The 21,612-nt window shown below is 32.9% G+C and overlaps 1 protein-coding gene across 11 annotated transcripts in view; it reads right to left on the bottom strand.

Annotated features, from left to right (window-relative positions):
• The window catches only part of CACNA2D1 (calcium voltage-gated channel auxiliary subunit alpha2delta 1), a 591,296-nt gene that overhangs the window by 79,204 nt on the left and 490,480 nt on the right, over positions 1–21,612 (bottom strand). For all 11 annotated transcript variants that reach the window (XM_066238152.1, XM_066238142.1, XM_066238148.1 and 8 more), the window contains exons 12-15: positions 17,745–17,849; positions 4,177–4,255; positions 2,864–2,913; positions 1,563–1,652 (exon numbers count right to left, since the gene is read on the bottom strand). In XM_066238152.1, the coding sequence (XP_066094249.1) occupies positions 1,563–1,652; positions 2,864–2,913; positions 4,177–4,255; positions 17,745–17,849 (324 nt within the window). The remainder of the gene's footprint in view (positions 1–1,562; positions 1,653–2,863; positions 2,914–4,176; positions 4,256–17,744; positions 17,850–21,612) is intronic.

Genomic DNA, 21,612 nt, shown 5'->3' with positions numbered 1-21,612 from the left:
CACTTTACATTTTCAAGTCAGTAAAAAGAATACTTCTATGTGTTCTTTTTTATCAGTTAGTTTCAGCTTATAGAACAGCATATTTAGAACCAAGATTTCTTCCTAATGTCATTTGTGCTATCAGTAAGAACCTTACCAGCAATGCACACATGTTGGTTAATGAACTTCTGGTCATAGGAAATACATCAGGGCTTAATTATTGCCTCTTCCTATCATACTCTGTACTATGATGGATTTGGGAAAGTAAAAATTTGACCACAGCTTTAGATGACTATGTGACCTTAAATAAATATGAGACGTCAAAAAGGAACACTGGACAGTAATTTTAACTAAAGCCTGAGGTAAGCAAGCTTCATTTTATCTGTCTTAGCACGCAAGGCTGCGGCTAATAGTGCCTATTTTCCTTCTAACTTCCTGTGTATGTTTATTTTACAAGAACCAAACGGTAAGTAATTTTAAGTGGATTGCATTTTGCCCTTTGGGTTCATCATTGCATTCAGAAATATAGAATCAGTATAAAATTGAATTTCAAGTAGGAGAAAGGCTTATTGAATCAGCATGTATTTTTTAGAGCTTAATTTTTTTTTCTAATATTACATTAGAAAAATCATTAATAAAATCTTATTAAGATTAAGCATATGAATGAATCTTCAGTATAATAGTTACTACCTATAACTTCCATATCAGGAAAACAAAGTTACATTGAAGTAAGATTTCTCAAATTTGGTCCTATAGATATTTTTAGCTGAATGATTCTTTGTGTGTGTGCTTGGGATGGAGGAAGCTCTCTTGTACATTGTAGGATGTTTAGCAGCATCCTTGGCTTTCATCCATTAGATGACAATAGAACCCTTTCTGCCCCAGTCATTGTGCTAGAAATATCTTTAGATATTCCCAAATAACCTGTGAAGGGCCAAATCACCCACCATTGAGAACTACCACCTTAATATATAATGGAATAACTGTACTAAAATTTTAATTGTGTAATGGACAACTTAAATTGTTTTTGTTATTACACACCAGATTTGTTCACCTCAATGGCCTATTTTATACATATATAGGTTGCCCTAAAACAAGAGATTATATAAGAAGAGATTAGGTTTGTGATAAAATCAGGATAAGTAAGAGTTTTGCTTGTTTAATTGCATGAACTGCTGAATTTTGTTGAATCTGGCTTGATTTGTAGAGGCTACACATGCTTCTAAAGTCTACTTTAAAAATACTTCATAATTTTTGTTCAAAACCTGTAGTAATAGGTACTAATTCACATAACTTTCAGGATATTTTTACATAAATATTGAAAAAGTTACTAAAATGGCCATTAATTTAAGAATCTAGGTTGGAAAGATTACATCCTCAATGGATCAATTAGAAAAGACTTCACATTTGTGGTTCTCTACCACTACACATAAGTATAGTTTTACATGTAATTTAGTAAAACCTGTTGTGATAGAAGGTTTTTTAGAAAGAGTCAGTGAAGAGGAAAACAAAAATGTCTCCTACAAAGAAGTCGGCTGTATGCTTTTATTCTGACAGTTTGGGCTGAATAGCCAGCCTCTTACCAGCGCATCCAAGTACACGTTGGTCCATTGGACTTGCTTAGCTTTGTCTCCTGCTAAAACCATCGGTCTTCCCAGAACATCCAAATATTCCTATTTATTAAAGACAAAGTTAAATGAAAGCAAACCAAGAACGCTGTGTTAAAAAAAAAATCATCTTTACAGAAGAAAATTATCTAGAATTAAAAATAAATATGGAATCAAAATTGTTAAGACATTATGTATGTAATCATTCAATTCCTACTTTGGGCACTCCCTAAATAGTATGTCTACATACTTTGAATCAACATTATTTGACTTATATTGTTTCTACAATATATCTACCCCAGTTTTTCTTAGTAACAATCAAAACATTCTCTTTCTGTGGAAGAGCCAATGATAAGTGAAATATGTTCCTTGTGAATTATTTTACATTAATCTAATCTATTTTAGGCTCTGTGATTTCCTGGGTGGAACTGCACTAATTTGAAATCATAAAGCAGACACGTATTTGCTTTCATATCGCAGCTTGTTTGGCTGAAATTCAAAACTACATTTAAACATATCAAAAAATAAATGAAAAGCTGTGCCAGATCTAGACATCAGAGTCGAATGCAGCTGCTGTTTCATTTCACAGTTTGTACAGTCAGTATTCACTTCCCCACATTCCAGGTCATCTATGCTAAATATGACAGTCTATTTTACAGATCCTCAAGTTCAAAATTGAGTAATGATTTTTAACAGTAATTTACAAATACTTAAAAATAATATATATTTAAATTACCTTGCTTGTTTCAATGTTCAAAGTTATTTAACAAGGATGTTTTTAAATGAATAGTTGTAGAAAAATCATCTCCATGTTGTAAGTTTATTTTAGACATGTAAATGTATCTACAGAGGTCATATGGGGATGAATTCTGAGTAGCATTTTATATAATTTGTTAAGAATAATTATTGTTTAATGTTCTCTGTGGGATCTACAAATTGAAGAAAATCATTTAAATTATTTGCAATAGAATCTAGTTCAAATTACAGGAGTTGACAGTATTAGTAAATTTAATTTTATTTTGTATGATGTTTTTGCATATCTGAGAAGAATAATATATTTATATATTATCTACCTAAATTCTGGATATTTGAAAACACTTGTAACTTTAATGAAATAAAAACAAATATGTTGCCATAATATTCATCAAAGGTACTATTATGCATGATGTAATAAAATATTTTTATTTTCATTTATATTCTGCATATTTATTATGTATGAAGCAGAAAATATCTTACAATTTGGTAAAATAATTTAAACAAGCTTTAAAAAACTATACCTGAGTATTGATTCTTATTGCTCCAATGGAAGGAATTTCATAATAATAACCTGAAACATATATAATACATATTTATGCAAGAATATTATAATAAAAGGTTATACAATTATTGATGACTTTGAAAGAAAAGTGTTTTTTGCCTTAATTACTTAAACACTAAAACAGTATCACTGATAAATTTGAAAAATGTTTGATTAAATGTGTATTTTCATACAAATGCACAGTTTATTAAAAATTTTGCTATATTATCTTACATTGTATAAAATAAATGTTATTTATTTATTTTTTTTGTATTTTTTTTTTTGTATTTTTCTGAAGCTGGAAACGGGGAGAGATAGACAGACTCCCGCATGCGCCCGACCGGGATCCACCCGGCACGCCCACCAGGGGCGAAGCTCTGCCCACCAGGGGGCGATGCTCTGCCCCTCTGGGGCGTCGCTCTGCCGCGACCAGAGCCACTCTAGCGCCTGGGGCAGAGGCCAAGGAGCCATCCCCAGCGCCCGGGCCATCTTTGCTCCAATGGAGCCTTGGCTGTGGGAGGGGAAGAGAGAGACAGAGATGAAGGAGAGGGGGGTGGAGAAGCAAATGGGCACTTTCCCTATGTGCCCTGGCCGGGAATCAAACCCGGGTCCCCCGCATGCCAGGCCGACGCTCTACCACTGAGCCAACCGGCCAGGGCAAATGTTATTTTTATACAGAGCAGTAAGGAATCTGGTATTATAAAAAAATTTTTTTCATTGGGGAAATTACCAAATTTGCATAATCATGAGTATTTGATAATTATATGAAATATTTTCCTAAATATAACTTTCAGAATGAATTGTTCTTTTTATGGCTATGTGATCACTGCTTGTTTTTTGAGTAACATCCTGTATTTTTCTGAATACAAAGGAAATACAAACTTACTACACAAAATATATATTACCTGGAAAGGTATAAAAATACATTTTTAAAAAATCAATAATTTAACTATAGAAAACAATTTATATATGTCACTATCTTATTTATAAGTTTTATGTAATTCAGATACTTTTTCATTCTTAGTTTTTTATGTAAGGTTATATTTGATAAGTGTCCTTAAGTATCATTCAATAAAATGCATCCTTTTATAAATGTATAATAATAGGAGTGGTGTCTAATGTAACACAAAGTTTGTTGTGCTGTGTGTTTTCTTCTTAGGAAACACTCAAGATCTTATTCTTGCTTCTATTCCTATAAATTTAGCTAAAACTCTAGATTATTTAAAATAATATGTAAAACCACCAACTTATTATTTTTTTCCTAATAAAATGCAGTGAGGAAAAATATGTTACCTTTATTTTCACAGGCCATCCACTGAATAGGTCCTCTGTCATAATTATGTTGACCAACTGAAAATGTGAATACACGTACCTGGTGAATTGGAAAATAGGTATCTGTTAGGCTGCATACAATTTATTTAACTGTACAAAAAAATAGCTAAAGTAAAGAAAAAACAAAATAAAAACATGTTTTCCATTTGATTAATGTGATAAGAAAAATAGAGCAGTAAAGCATTCTGGAAGGCACCAGAGAGCAATGTCCCCATAGCTTTCAGTTACTACATTTAAAGTAGTACCTAGGTGTCCTGCACCATATCCTGATGTTATGGCAGAATCATGACCAAGGTTTCATTAGTAGAAATAGCATCATTCAGGCCCAATCTATGTTCACCAGTTTTACTTGCTTAAAACATGTTCATACATCTAATCCCTGCACACAAAAAATTTCCCTATTTTACCAGTATGTGGTTAGAAGAATGTATTCATAAAGGAAGTCTCTATACTTTTAGTTGCTTAGGGCACTTAAATTTAGTGATAGTTTTGCTATTTTCACACTATAGAAATATTTAAGATGTATAAGTATAATTATATTAGTTACATATGTTCTATTAAAGAAAATTGGTATATATAAAGATTTTAAGCTCCTAGGATTTTTAAAGAGAATCAAAAAAGTTTTTAACATGCTATAATATATGCTTACATTATATTTAAAATTTTAATTAAGATGTTTTTTAAATTATTATAAATATTTACTGGAAGTCATTGAATTAAAATAATACTATGAATACACAGAGGATAAATTTAATGATCTTAAGAAGTATTTAATAAAAGGGATATTTAACATATATTGATTTTTACCAATTTAGTAATCTAAGTAAACCAATATTCTATGTTCCACATGTTAGCTTTTTTAAAAGATAAACATGCAGAAAATCACTTTTCCATGATTTCATGTTCTGGTTTGAACTATGTTAAGAGCTTTTCCCTAATTCAAGTCGATTGACTGTTTGAACTGACATTTTCTAATTGTTTCATCTGTTTCATCTTTTCCACATGATTGCAGAACACAAATCTCAAAAGAGATTTCACATCTGTTCTCTGTTGTTTCACTCGTCTTGGCCACACAGAAATCCCATTATAACAATCCCCGCGTCAAAATTACATTGGGGATGTTGCTGTTTCACTTGTAAAGTTTTATGCGAGCCACCCTTAAGTCGTCTAGGTTTGCTTTTAGCTAGTTATGTGAGCCATTTGGTGAACACAGCTGAGTTTTGATCACCTCGAGTTGTAAGAACAAATACTCGTTCTAAGTTAGTGACTAGTGACACCACTGTGAGTCTTTCTCTGTCTCTGTCTCTCTCTCAAAATGCAACGTCTTCATTTTCTTAAATTCTTCTACTGGATCATCTTTTAGGCTGCCTATATACTTTAATGGAATGTTACTGCTTATACAATTGAACTTATTCCTAATGGAAATACTTTTATAAGCAGCTTGGCCACCCTACTGATAATTCAGTTTCACTGCCATACCCTGAACAACCGTCATTGTAATTCAGGGTGGGAACAGGCCCAGATGCTCCAGAAAGCACGTGGGGCTGCCGTCATGATTGACACTCGAAAGCACGTCTCCAGTTTTCAACTTAAAACAGTGCTTCCTCTAGTTGTTCCCGTTCCACAACACTGCTCTAAAAAAATACTTTTCATAAAATACTTTGCAGTATAAATAAATAGATTATTATGACTAATACATCTCTGGAAGGCAAGCATTTCTAGTAACATAGAGGCTACACTTAGACACACCATGGCATTATTTTGAACTGATGTTATTCATCAAATAGTCCAATAAACACTGAAATTGGCCAAAAATTTTACTAGTAAAAGAAAACTTTGCTTTCCTAATAAACTCTTACCCCCATATAACTAACCCTCAGAAGTCCAAATTTAGGAATTCCTGATCAGGGCTGCATGTGGAAGTGTACATTCTATCACAATTATCATTTCATAAAATTTTAAAGCACACTCATTTTTTCCCGTCTTTGTTCATTTTTCACATAGGTTCTTGACTATTGAACATGTTACATTGACTGACTGAATCATTCCCATATAAAAAATGTATAATATGTGCTTTGTTCTCAATTTTTATTTGCCTTACTGTCAACATTTTTAATTCTTGAAATATTTGATCTTTATTAAAGCATTTTTAAAATTTTCAATCACAGTTTACAAACTGTCAAATTTTTTAAAGACACCTTGTTCTCTGAAATTTTCCAAACTTCAAATGGTTACTAAAATCTCAATAATTATAAATGTATAATTATAATTTTCTATTTATATTTCTGCAACTGCCTTATCATTACAATATTTACAAAATCTTTATAATATAGCTAGGATACTGGCTTTTCTCTTGGTGGACACACACACACGAACATCACATATGTACATATATATCCCAAACAGATGCAGGTAGATTTTTAATGATTGTAGATTATCTAAAATTTTCTAAAATAATTTTAAATATATACATTTGGTTGAGAAAAGATTTACTAAGAATTACTCAAAATTTTAAATTTTCTTATGACAAAAAAAAATCAGTGTAAAAATCATTTCAATCACAGATACCATAACTACATATGTTTAGCTTGGTGTTGCTTTATCCATATTATTTAATTAGGAAATAATTAACTTCATTGATTCTATAAACATACGCAATGCACATTTTATACTGCATGTACATGATGAATTAGTGAAATGTACAAGATGACTTTTTACACACTAACTTTCCTCTTGTACTTGTACATAGTATTCCTCCTATTCCATGTTATGTTACTGCCACCCTGTGGAATAATGAACTCTAAAATTAAAGATGCTCAAATTCAGAGATAATTGCTAACCCACCCCGCCCCCACCTTCTGATGGTTTCCACTTCTTTAAATATACAGTTCTTGTTTAACTGTAATTTTTGGTAAAGAAAAAATAAAGTAATTCCTTGAAATTTGCACAATTTGAAAACCAACATAAATTATACTCACAAAGATGTACATTTTTTAGAGCTCTTTTCTTATTAGTATGTTTGGATATCTTACATAAAAACAAATAAAATGACATAACAAAATAACTCAAAATACTTAATGTGCACTCACACAAACTATTTTATCAAAAATCTCAATTAAACAAATTACTTACTTTAAACCATCTCTTCATGAAGACAAAGTCAATATATGTGGAGAAAAAAATTCCTTTATTTATGCCTCATAGTACATTTATAATCACAATGCCAGATTCACGTAACAAATGCATACTGGGAACTTTCTGTTCTAAGTGAAATAATCCTAGAAAAATTGTCCAATGTTCTTCACCTAATCTGTTTGAATTTAGACAAGCTCGTGTTTCAAAATGTTCTTTTCTGTGAGGTTAATACATGAGACATATACAGTCTAGATAGCTTTGAAAGATATTTTTCATAATGCTGGAGCCCAGATCTTTAACAGAGAAAATGTGGGAAGGCAGTGTTAAATAAACATTGGATTAGGTCAAAACAGTTCCAAGACTGCGCTATTTTATCTACTGCTGTGCCTTACCCATAATGGAATATTTGTTTAATGAAAAGAAAAAGCTCATAGCCAAATGAGTGGTTTCAGCTTCTTACCAGAGCGATCTAAGAAATGTCATGTCATCTGACATGTAAATCAATTAATTATAACAGAACAGAACCCAACAACAGGGTTTATAGTTGTCTCACAATTGGTAATCTGGGCAGTTTCATTATATCATCGTAAATTTTTAATCTATTTTTATGTTATTAAGACTTGCTCAATGGAGTTAAATGTTTGCAGGCAAAATAAAATATACTTAATACACATGCCATTTATGTACTACATTATGAGTAGTAAATAATAGAGAACAAAAAGAAATTTTCATAATTCTTGACTCATGCTTCATTATATAAGTGTAGAAGCAATAGTAATCTGAAGGCATATTTAATAAAACCTAAACTTAAAACAATTAAAAATCAGTTCTTATTAACCTCATATTTTCATAATTTAGCTTTCAGTTGTTTCAAAAACCAGTTCTCTGAACAGAGAAATTATAATTTCTATAATATAAAGTGGATACATCAAGTCTGGCCTACTTGATCAGAGAACACTTTTAATTAACAACAGATTTAATCATTTAAAATATATTACTGATTTATTTGATATAACACACTAATGATTTATTAGTTTATCCTACAGTTCTGGACTTCTGCTAATCAATTTTTTATTTTATTTTGTTTGTTGAAGACTAAAAATACTTGTCGTCAATTAAGATTTTTCCAAAGCCATAGGGTCAATCTATTTTAGAAAGCCATCGGAATTTCTCATTTCCCAGCAGAACACAGTTACTGGAAACTGTCACCTCAACAATTATCAGTTACTCAGAGTTCAAATTTAATTTACAATAGGCAAATCTCCAGGGAATAATGGAAATAAGACTATGAAGAAAGAAAGCCAATAAAACTAAAATAAAAACTTCAGCTATCGAAACATGTTAGAAAAAATGATGTCAGAAATGGTTTTATTAATTTACTATGTGTACTAAAACCTTTGGCATTAAGCCTATAAAAATACAAGATTGGACTAAATATTTTAGGAGAAAATTCTACAGTGGTTTCCATAACTCACAAAGATAGCAGCATCCAGAGCATTTGAATAACCTATATCTCTAGTTTTACATATTATTAATTAAATAAAAGTGTATAAATTCACCTTTCACACTTAATATATTTTATAAAGCCTAATGATCTGAAAGGTACTTGCAGCCTGCAAAGTTTGGACAGCTTAGTTTAATCCATTTTAGCCTGTTAAGTCTGTGAGGAGCATGTCCTCTAGTCACTAGTGGTAAAATCCCATTGGCCAACTAGAAGGAAGGTTCCTGGATGGATAAATGATGATTGGCATAGCCACAGGGCAGCCCAGGAGAAGAGAGACTACCAGCCTGGCACATACCACATACGGTTATGAAATCTGGATTGTTCATCATTTAAATTCTTGATTCTGTCACCAGCTGTAAAACTTTCAGCTGGTAACTTCCAACTTCTCAAATTCTGGTTTCCCAATTTCCAAAGTGGGGATGAGGATGATGATAATAAAAATGCTTTTATCATACAATTAATCCAGTTGAAAATGAAATAATACATGGTATTATATAAAAAAGTATAAGCTCTACAAATATCAACTATGGTAATGAAGATGATGATGATTTTAACAACGACAATGATGACTAAAATGTCTTCGATAGTCAAACTACCAGAATTCAAAGAAATAACATTTCCATTAGTGAGAAATTAGCCTTCCATGCCTCTAGAAGGACTAAAATAACTCAAAATAATGCCTTTCTAGAGGAATAAATTTGGTTTACTTTATTATATTTAGCATATTACAATATGCTTTGAGAAAAAGTCTAATATTGTCTAAATTGTTTGAAATATTTTTATATGAATTTCTAAGAGTTTGACAAAAGCAAGAATTTAATTAGTGTTTGTTGGATTTAAGTAAACAACACACAACAATTTTGAAAAAAAAACCCAAAATACAATAGTTGTTTGGCTGTGCATACATGATCTTAAAACACAAGCTGACATTTCTCTCACATGTCTTACATAAGCATGCATAACACAGATACATGGCTTGGAATTATGTTGATATTTTAAATTTTGCTATAACAGTTATAATGAATCACCTTCACATCATGCTATAAGGAAGAAATTTTGAGTTTTCCCTCTCTCTGCCTTCACTTATAGAACTTGCTAGAGAAAGAATAAGCTATGGGCACACTGCATTTCCAGGCCACCTGTAGCTCTACAAAGACCACTGTCAGTTGGAGATCAGAACATAAGCAATATAGTGATTTATTTCAGATATTATTTCTGAGTAATGCCAGGCACCTTACTGACACCAGTAATGAGAATCCTCATGAAAAACTTTGTTGGACTGATCAGGATAAATGAAAAATTTACCATGATACAATCACTTTTTATATAAACTTAAACCCTCTATACTTTTTAAATTTTTTATTCATTTTTTAGAGAGGAGCGAGAGAGACAAACAGAGAGAGAAGGGGGTGGAGCAGAAAGCATCAACTTCCATTTGTGCCTTGACCCAGGGTTTTGAACTGGCGACCTCAGTGTTCTAGGTCGACACTTTATCCACTGCGCCACCACAGGTCAGGCCCTCTCTACTTATAAGATGATGTATAAAGAATGGAATATCAGCTTTACCCCATATTCCAATTATAAGACAAAAATATCATTTTAAATGATTACCTATTAAAAGAACAAAGCTATTGAGTATTTTCCAGACAGTTTCTTATGTTTTACCTCAGGTGCATATTTATTGCATATTTACTGATATGTTTGATATAGCAGTAAATATTTAGCAACTACTGTGTATCAAGCCCTGTGCTAGCCACTGAAGCTTCAATGGCTGGTTTATAAACTAACACAAGCCTACCTTTACAGAGCTTATAATACAGGGAAATTCAAAGAGTGAACAAATACATTAGTAAAATAATTTTTTAAATGGTAATCTGGGGAAAGAAAACAAAAAGAAAAAAGGGTGCTGGCATAGAGAATGATAAAAGGGTATTCTGGGGAAAGGAGGTCACTCTAGAAAGACGGAGTCAGGAAGACACCTCTTCAGACATATAGTGTAAGCAGAGACCTAACCTGAGACAAAGGGAGCCACATAGAAAGCAGAACAGTGTGGCTATCCTGGTTCAGTAACTTAACCCAAACAACGGGCATTCCCAATTGTAGGTGGTGCAAGTCTACCTAAAAATTACTTTAAGCACGTTTTCTTCACTCTAAGGTTTATATCATATTATATACTTCATGCTTAATTCTTACCCTCGTTTTTTAATAGAGTCTAGATATTAAAGACTATAAAATGCACGAAAGTCATATTACTTTATATGACATGTATCTGAAGAAAATATACCTGATAAGATTTTCCTTAGTTTAAGCAATGTCAACATTAATTTTATTCAAAGAGAAGCAAATGTAAATAAATCTGTCAAAGAGGAGGACACAGGCACATACATGCACATAATCAGCCTTTGCTAATGTCTCAATTGGTGGGACCCATATTACATTGTAATTACTGTTTTCAGCAATACAGTAACTCTAGCAATAGATAATAGATTTGATTTTTAACTACAAGGTATAGTTCATACTCTAAAGCTAAAAATCTTTTGGAAACTGTTGAAAGTGCCATAATATCTGAAATAATACTTTTTAGAAGTAGTTCATTTGTCTGAATGCCCTTGACTATCATATGTTTAAATATTCATTACAAAGGCTTAATTCTTGCCTGTTGAAGAAGCCGATAGAGACAGTAGAAAAGGCAATGAATTATTTTTCATAAATAATTTTCCCTATCATCTGTTGAAAAATTGACAATTGTCACTGTTACTGTGTAAAACACATACACAGATTCAGCCATTTGTAATTTGCCTTATAGTTTTTCAGGCTATAGATTATAGCTCTCTACTTTGGATTTGACAGAAAAATTAGACATTTTTTAAAAATTTAAAAAGTGATATATCTATTGTCAGATGGTTATAACTTTATAGCTATGTATTCTTTATTTTGAAAATTATTCTCCAGCATACGCTTTTTCCAATTTGTTCTCATTCATTTACTTGTTATTTTTAAATGTTCATTTTATTAATTTTGAATGCCTTTCATCTTTTTTTATTAATTCTGAGAATTAAGCTAAGAAGCAGAGCACTGTTTTCTAGCTGACTAGACAAGTTTAAGTATGTAATGCTAACCAATCCCTTTGCTATTCTACAGAAAAGCCACTATCTTTAATTTTGCTAGGCCTGGAAATTGTCTTTCAACCTTGTGTCTGGTTTTACTTTTCTTTATTCATTTGTTTGGACTCTATGACAAAGTTCATTTTACTTTTGGCACCATTTTTAAGGACGTCTCGTACACATGGGTGAGCCCCAAGGATTGGCGTTGCTGCAGGTAAAGATTAGAAAGTGAATTCATTTTAATTTGAAACAGCTGTGTGGGGAGGTTAACAAGGATTCGGTTTAAAGCTGTACCTATCTATAATCAGGTCGATTCATTCCCAAGAGCAATACATTTTGCAAAAGAACCCAAACATTCTGTTCTAATTCTCAAACTTTTTGGCCTCATTAAACTGTGCTGTGTATCTGCAGCCTCATTCATCAGTTCTCTGGACACACCTCATCACACCTACCTGGGTGCTCTGAGTGATTTCTGATGTCGTCTAGATGAAAAATGAGTGTAAATGAAGCATTCAGCAGCCATATTAACACCAAGCAAGAGGCTTGGGGGAAAAGTAGGATTTAAGAGTTGTTTTCGGATTTTTTCTTAAAGCTCATTGATTTTTTTTATGATTTTTCAGTTTTGACAATTTTAAGGTTTAAGTGAACTTTTTTATTAAAAAGCATATTTTAAATAAAGTTATAATCAAGTATGGTATACACTATTTAAGAGTATTGAAAATTTAAATGTTTAAATCTATCAAATTTCATTTTTATACGTTGGTCATTTAAAGGTAATGTAGGTAGTGAAACTCTGAGTTGATAAATTTATTATGTAACAAATATAAATCTCATAGGTATGGAACTGGTCTGTCATACACATCCTTAGATGACAAAGATAGACAATCACCTTTCATATCAGTGTCTGTGGCTGCCAATGCCTCAGATGGAGTGGGTGGGGAGGTGGAGGGTCGGGAAGTTTGAAAGAGGAGAGGAAGTTAGACAAGATTCCTCAATTCATCTACAACCATCTGAAGCTATATGTGAAGATGGTGGAAAAAAAAATCTCCCTCATACATATACACACTATTTTTGGTAAATACATATATGCTATATGCACATATATGTCCTTGACATAAACAATTGACTATTTAAATGTTGTCTGAACAAAATATAAATACATACATTCAAAAGTTGAACTGAATTAAAAGTATTTGTCATTTATTTTCACTGAGTGGACCCAGAACATGCAAATACCAGATATGTACTTAACAAAATGTTAAGCCCAATATGTGCTTAACAAAGTTTTCCCATGTTAGAAAAAAAAGAAAAGGAAAAAACTATTGAACTTGATAGTAGAATTCATTTTAAATGTGGGACAGCAATGTTTCCAGAAATATAATTCTTGTTTATCTACTTCAGAAATCTATGATCTGTATCTCAATCCCTCCTCTCTCATAGATCTCCACCTATTATTCTCTCCTGGTTTTATATCAATAAGCTTTCCCTGTCAGTGCATCCCCTCTCATCTATAACATATGGTAATTAATTAGCTCCTCCATCTTTAAAAATTCTCTTTCTATATATACATATGTGTATGTGTACACAACCTGACCTCAAGTTGACTGTCTTATTTTCCCCCCAATATTTTTTAGCAAATATTTAAAGATTTCAGAAAAATTTGTATTCAGATTTTTACTTCCTCATCCCTTATTTATTTATGTATGTATGTATTTTTTTTTTTTTTTTTTGCATTTTTCTGAAGCTGGAAACGGGGAGGTAGTTAGACTCCCACATGCGCCCGACCAGGATCCACCTGGCATGCCCACCAGGGGGCAATGCTCTGCCCATCTGGGGCGTTGCTCTGTCGTGACCAGAGCCACTCTAGCGCCTGAGGCAGAGGCCACAGAGCCATCCTCAGCGCCTGGGCCATCTTTGCTCCAATGGAGCCTTGGCTGCAGGAGGGGAAGAGAGAGACAGAGAGGCAGGAGAGGGGGAGGGGTGGAGAAGCAGATGGGCGCTTCTCCTGTGTGCCCTTTCCGGGAATCGAACCTGGGACTCCTGTATGCCAGGCCGACGCTCTACCACTGAGCCAACCGGCCAGGACCCCTTATTTATTTGTTAACCAGCTGCTGGTTCTTACTCATTCCATTTTATTATAAGAGATCTCATGCCAGAGTTACATACATAGTCCCTTGTTCCTAAAGATACATGGAAAGGGGGATGTTCATTTTAAATAGATATAAATATGTAGCTGTATCTGTATATGTAGGTATGTGTACCTTCATCTAAGTGTGTGTATCACGGAACTGTGCTATATCCACTAAAATTAGAATCACAGAAATAAAGTATCTGATTCTGAAAATATTTTATTTTTTATGTCAAGTAAAAATAACATTTATTGAAAAATCATAGAAACTAAGGGCTAACTACTAAATTTTCAGAATTGCTTTGGTATTAATAAAGGGTATGTACCCTTAAGAGAAATGTGTGTACTAAACACACGGAACATAATATATTAACAGAAAAACATACAGATTGTTAAAGATGAGATATCCATTAGTTTTACAAAAGTAAATGTGATATGAATTATTTAACATGTGGTGTGACATGGCACAAAATGCCTTTGTTTAAAAAATTGAGTTCCTATAAAAGGTGAAGGGGATGAGAAGCAGTGTTTCAAGAGAATAATATTTAGACTGGACATTTAAAAGATGTACACATAGCTAAATGGCTTTACACTAGTATATTCTTCATTTATCCAATTCATTGAACAACGCATAAAAATTGAGGATAGACTATAATTGTCTTCCTTAGGATATAAAATCTTTGTATTTGGTGGGGGGACTTATGATAAGCCCCTGAGATATGTTATTGTGTTAACGCTGGATACAAACAGAGCTTTGGAAGAGAAAAAAGAGTTACATGTTTACATGAAAATTACTTATTACTTCTGTTTTTATGTATTTATATTCTTTTACTTGAATTTGTTTTAAAAAACTGTGTATTCCTTAAAATTAAGCTATACCATAGTCACAAATTGCAATACACAATGTAAAATTCATTGTCATATTAATTTAAAAATGTTTTCCTTTATGGAGAAAAATATCCAAAGGTGAACAAGATCTTCTGGTGGATGGTTTGGATATTATAATAAAAAAAAGATGATATCTAAACTTATATTCATTAAAAAGTGAAACAATTGCCTGACAGGTGGTGGCACAGTGGACAGAGTGTTGACCAGGGACACTGAGGTCCCAGTTCAAAAACTCGAGGTCACTGGTTTGAGTATGAGATCATTTACATTATCCCATGGTCACTGGCTTGAGTCCAGAAGTGGCTGGCTTGAACCCCAAGGTCACTGGTGAGCAAGGGGTTACTGAATTGGCTGGAGCCCCCTGGTCAAGGAATATATGAGAAGCAGTCAATGAACAACTAAAGTGCTGCAACTATGAGTTAATGCTTCTCATCTCTCTCCCTTCTTGTCTTTCCCTCTCAAATAAATAAATAAATAAATAAAATTAAAAATGAGAAAATAGGGATTTTATACTTCTATCATAACATAACAAAGTATACTTCAAATAATGACTAGAAGATGCTAAAAAGTCTCTGAAAAATTATAAGAGTAAGATTAATTAAAATTTGAGATACAATTGAATTTTGGGTTAAACTTACTTTGTTTTATTTGAGTTTTTCAAAATATTCTAATGTTATATTATTTAGAATATTTAAATAAACTGAATAGTCCTCACCTTACATTGTGTTATGATCTACTTCCATGAACAGAAATCATGCTTCCAAGTTTTGTAAGCCTCCATTTATTTATTGTCATGTATTAAGAACTGTCTCAGAATCTGTGCTCTCTGAAAGATGTCTAGAGTTCACTTGTAAACAAGAGGCTGGTCCAGTCTCATAGGACCTTATTTTTCAGAGGGAGGAGAGAGGACAGGTCCCAGTGGTAGAGTGCAATGTGGGGGACGTACGACACAACGCAGTGTGCTATGGAATCAGAGCACATGTATCTAAACAAGCCTGAAGGGGGAGGGGAGTGTCAGAGACATCCTTCAGGCAGTAATGTTGTCCTAAATTTGGAAAACGAATGTAAGTTACTAAATAAGGTAAGCAATGTACATTATATCTTCGATTAATGCATTTTCCCATTACTTTTAATCCAGATCATTTCTTTTAAAGAAATAATCATAAATCAAGTTGCATTTGAAAGTATTCAGTCAACAGTTCAGTCCATTCATCAACTTTTTCAAAAGAAATGGTTTTCCACACCATTAAAATAACCAGGTGTTTAGAAAAATCATGCTAACTCCTACAATAAATGTATGTCATATGACATACATCATAAGCAGTATTCACAGAGCTGAATATTAAAAAATTTGTGATTAATTTGAAGTCATGTATATATATGTTTTCAATTCTTTGATCATATTTGGATCACATATAAGCTAAAAACCACCTAAGTGTTTTAAAATTTTTCACTAATTCTTATTCACAATATTTTGTCTGTAAAACTATCTAAATCTATTAATTCATATATTTCTTTCTTTTTAATTTCTCAAAAGCATAATAAAACAATCCATTTAAAAGAGTGTGATTAATGCTGAGCCACACCTCTAAATGATGAAAATTTCAATAAAAAGCAGAGCAAACTGGCACTTTACTCTGCAGTGTCTTCTTACGGATAAATGTATCAATTCTGTTGGAATTTTTGAAATATAAGAAATAGGTTATAAGTTATCATTATTAGTTTTTGATGCATCTTTCACATTTTAGGAAAACAACTTGAGAATCATTTTCTCTTATAAATTGTGAAGAGTTAGTCAGAAAACCAAAATGGGCTGTTAATGGGACTGTTAGAAAATCTAGTTATATTGATATTTTCTACAATATCAGCAGCTTTAGCTATACATGTGAAACTTTAAAACAAGTTCCTCTACAATACTGTTCTCTGCAGTTAAACAAACATTGAAACAAATATACTACTCACAAAAATAAGGGGCTATTTAAAAATGAATATGAAGCAATTAAAAAAAGAAGCATTTGATTTTTTTTATTAAACAGGAAAGCAAACAAGACAAAGTTGTTTGATTATGCAAATGAAGTGAAAACTCAATTACCGTGATTGAGTAACAAGTGACATATCAAATGCTTCTTTTTTTATCACTTCATATTCATTTTGAAATATCCTCTAAGTTTTGTGATCAGTATATATCCCATCCTTAACACTCATCTTCACATTCTGTGCTTGTTGAAATAGTATACCTATAAAAAGATTTATTTAAATCTTTTCTTGAAAGAAAACAAGGAGGTATTTTTGTTGTTGTAAATTACTTTCTTTAAATCTACAAAATAATGTCTGTGGATCTAATCTTCTGTTTATATAAAATTATAGCATTACTATATTAATCTTTAGTAATTAAAAATATAAATTTATCCTAGAAAGGCTGACACTGTACCTGTTTTTACATTTTCTTCTGGGTTGTCAGTTTCTACAGTATCTTCATATATAGAATTTGTGCAGAAGAATCAAATAGGGTTCTATAGGTCAAGATTATTTTATTAGTAGATTAGTCATAAATTACTTCTGAATCTCATAAAAATATTATATTTAATGGTTCTCTAATTCAGTCCTCAGTTTATAATCCATGACCTGTACGAATGCCACATCTATTTCCATCTAAAATCACCACACAAGAGTTTTTATACCAAGAATTGTCCCAATGACTCTCCCCTACTGTTGTTTAAAAAAAAACTAAACTAATATTAAAATTAAAATACTATAAAACTACACTCACTTTTTTGTCCTTGTTGTATTTGGCAAATATCTCCTGGGCTCTCTCTTCTCCTCCATCCGTGAACAACATGATAATTTTATTGCAGTTAGCTCTGGTAACATTATACTGTAAAAAAATATATGTACATGTATATCATTCAGCATATGAAAGAGCATCAACAAATTGCAAGTAATGGGTAAAATACAGTCCAAATCTACGAACCAGTTCCCGAGTCAGAACAGGTCACCACCACACGGAGCCTTTCTTGTAGCCCTCTGCCCCCGACACCCACAGGTCTCAACTTCCTTAGGTCTTTGATCACATGTCACCTTGTCAGTGAGAATTTCCCTGAAAACTACATTTGAAATTGCAATCTCCCTCCCAGGCTGTATTTTACTTCACAGCATTTTACACTCTTTTGTGTATGTGTGTGTGAAATATGCAATATATATATATATTGCATATTTCATTTGCTTGCAATTGTTGGCTTTGCATAATTGAATGTAAGTACCATGGGTGCATGGAGTTTTGTCTGTTTTTGTTCAGTGTTGTTTTCTTGCCTAGATAAGTGCCTAGAACTTTAATAGATTTTAAATTAACTAATAGTTATGATGTCAATTTTATGCCCTTCTACTTCACACTAGAAATAAATAATATTAATGAAAATTGTGCATACCCTTTCACATATATTTATAATTTATTTACTAACATTTTTCTATCTTCCCTCTTTATCCTATTTATTCACTTTACATTTTCAAAACTATAAACACCTAGTCAATCCCTAACACCCAATGCTTTCATATCTTTGTAAATGTCCATATGTATTCCCAGAATATCTCTTCTATCCTCTCTCAACCTGCCACATACATTCTAACCCTGAAAGAATCCATTTCTATAGGAAGTCTTCTCCTAAACTTTCTTTAAAGTCCCAACAGAGTCAAAAGTGAGAAAACACTGAAGAACTGCTACAATTAACAATTAGTTTAGAATTCTGGGCTTCTTTGAGGTCTGACATCATGTCAACATTTTTACTGTTGTGAAATGTGTGTTTTGCGAAAACATTGAGAATAAAAAAGTGACACTAACTTAAGAATTCTCAGCTTCTTTCAAAATGCAAAACCTCTAGCCAGTTGACTGCTGTCCGTGGAGATATAATATGAGCCAAATTGGTAATTTAAACTTTCCAATAGCCATGCTACAGTAAAAAGAAAAACCTGAAATTAACAAATTCAGGCAAGGCATATTTCAAGTGCTCAACAGCACATATGATTCTGATTACCATATTGAATAGCCCATCTAGGCCTTTAAGTTGCTAATATATCTTTTTAAATCATTAATTTTCCTGTAGTGTTTAAGCTTATTGGAGGTCCATGCTCTATTTTTCAAATAAGATAAACCCCATTTCCTGTTGTAAAAGCTAATAAGACACCATTTTGGCTTTATTGATGAAACGACCCTGTTTCATATAATCTTATCAACTAGGCCATTAGAACACTGGCAGTTAAAAGTTTTATCAAAGCATTGTGAAAAGACAAGTATTGCCAATACAATTTGTCCCATTCAAACACGGTTCATATCTTTGAAGGTGAGTATCTGAAAATTTGACTAGACAAAAAAGTAACATATTTTATTATCAAAATACTTTTGTGAAAGGTATTGAAATCTCTAACTACAATTAATTTCCCTACTGATTTGTCTTTTTAATCTGAATATGAAAAATGGGCAAAATAATATGTATCTAAAGAACTGTATTGTAAAAGTGATACAATAAAGGTTTACAACAGGCCGATTTTCTTTTGGAGGTTTTAGAGGCATAGAGCTCTCTCTGCCCTCTGTCTAGACTGCTGTGCCATCATCCAGTTCAGAGAACGTACAGGTATCCAAATCATCCTCTCCCCTTAGCAGCCTCTTCCCCTATGCAGCAACCATGTCATTCCTTAGCATTTCTTCACTGCTGTTCCAACACCAGGATTTCCACAACAGCTTAACTAAATGCAAATATCAGTGTCAAGTAGCACACTGGGTCCTGCTGATCATTTGCAAACATGTATAAATACTAATAACCTTTTCCAGGAGATATACATATTAGGACATACAAAATTGGAAATAAAATGTTTTGTTTTCAATATGATTTTTCTCAGGACTTTTGATAAAACAAAGTACATCACAGCAATTTTTCAATGGATATACAAATATGTAAAGAATCACATAGTCACAATAGTTAACAACTTACTGGCTTGTAACAAATTAAGTTAAAGAAAGACCTTCACTCTTTCAACAAAATTACAATCAGAGTTGTTAATTTACCTTAATACATTATTTCACAACCTGCTGTGTTGTAGCTCTGTATGGCCAGCACATGGAAAAGTATCTATCATATTTGCACTAAAAATTTTTTGAGAACTGCATCCCAGTGTATTTGATAATATTTTATGAATGCTACCTGAATAATAGTCCACATCTTAACTTAAAGTTTACCATGTGATAAATGATATGTCTAATTCTATTTGACACTTGCTTCAGTGATCTTTAGGTAAACCTTGGAAGGACATACAAAGAAACAGAGAATGATGTTGCATGATAATAAGACTAGAAGTATTTGAAAGAGATAATAAAATAAGCTTCAATTTTGAATAAGGCAGGCCACGACATCTGGGAGACTTATTTTAAGATGAAGAAGAGGAACACATAAGGAATGTGTGGAAAGCAGAACATTGGAAATTTACTCCAGAAATAACTGAGATGTATTAAAAATAATTTACAATGGCCACAAAGGCAGTATTAGGGGCCAACAGGAGTAAAAATATATTTTATCAGCAATTAGTAATGAATCGGTCTCTCTAATGAGACTGCTCTGAAATAGTAGAGTAGGCTTGAGACACCTTAGCATTTCACAACTGAAACACGAATAAGGGGGAAGGAAGTGAGCAAAGTCACAGCACTGGGAAGAGTGGCTGTGCTGCCAAGGTCTAGAACACTCGATTACTGACTCAAGAGAAAAATAACTTTTCTTTAAAAATATTATATTCCTTTTATACAAAAAGGAAACGCCTGAATCTAATGGTCAATTACATTTGAATTTCAAAATTTTAAGTTTTCATATATTTATTAATGAACATACATCATTTAACCAACGTGCACTTTACCAGTGATGACTTCACTGAAACCAGCAGCGCTGAGCTACTTTGTTTTCCTGTCTGCTTACCTGCGTGTTTAATGGCATTCAATAAATATCACCACCTCAAACTCAACACAGCTGAACCTGAGCTCTCTCTGCCCTCTGTCTAGACTGCTGTGCCATCATCCAGTTCAGAGAACGTACAGGTATCCAAATCATCCTCTCCCCTTAGCAGCCTCTTCCCCTATGCAGCAACCATGTCATTCCTTAGCATTTCTTCACTGCTGTTCCAACACCAGGATTTCCACAACAGCTTAACTTAGAACACTAGTTAGAGCATGTCGCTTTCATACCAGAGACTTTCACTTGCTCCTGAGCACCTCGTTACTGGTAACTGACGGTCTCCCCATTTCCACCACTGCTTCCATACTGCCATGCCACAGCCATGCCAAAGGGTTGGCACTTCTTGCAGTGACCCATGCAGGCTGGCATACTTGTGTGCCTTTGCCCGTGTGGTCCTTTTTACCTGAAATGATTTCCCCTTTCTTAACTACCTACCTGGATTCTACTCATTCCTCAAAATCCTGTTTTAATTCACACTTTACTCACCCCCCCTTTGGGTAAGTTGGGCCCTCCTCCATGATGCTCCAGAAACACTCTGAATGCCCCATAAAGGCCGAAATGCATGTACTAGGGAAAATGATTTAGGGTATGCTGGAGCTTAAGAGCAGAAGGTCTTGATTATTTCTATAGTTTCAGCTCCAGCACTGT

Source organism: Saccopteryx bilineata, chromosome 7, assembly GCF_036850765.1.
Source record: "Saccopteryx bilineata isolate mSacBil1 chromosome 7, mSacBil1_pri_phased_curated, whole genome shotgun sequence".
Lineage (NCBI taxonomy): Eukaryota > Metazoa > Chordata > Mammalia > Chiroptera > Emballonuridae > Saccopteryx > Saccopteryx bilineata.
The sequence above is the reverse complement of the archived record's forward strand: the minus strand, read 5'-3'. Positions and strand labels throughout refer to the sequence as shown.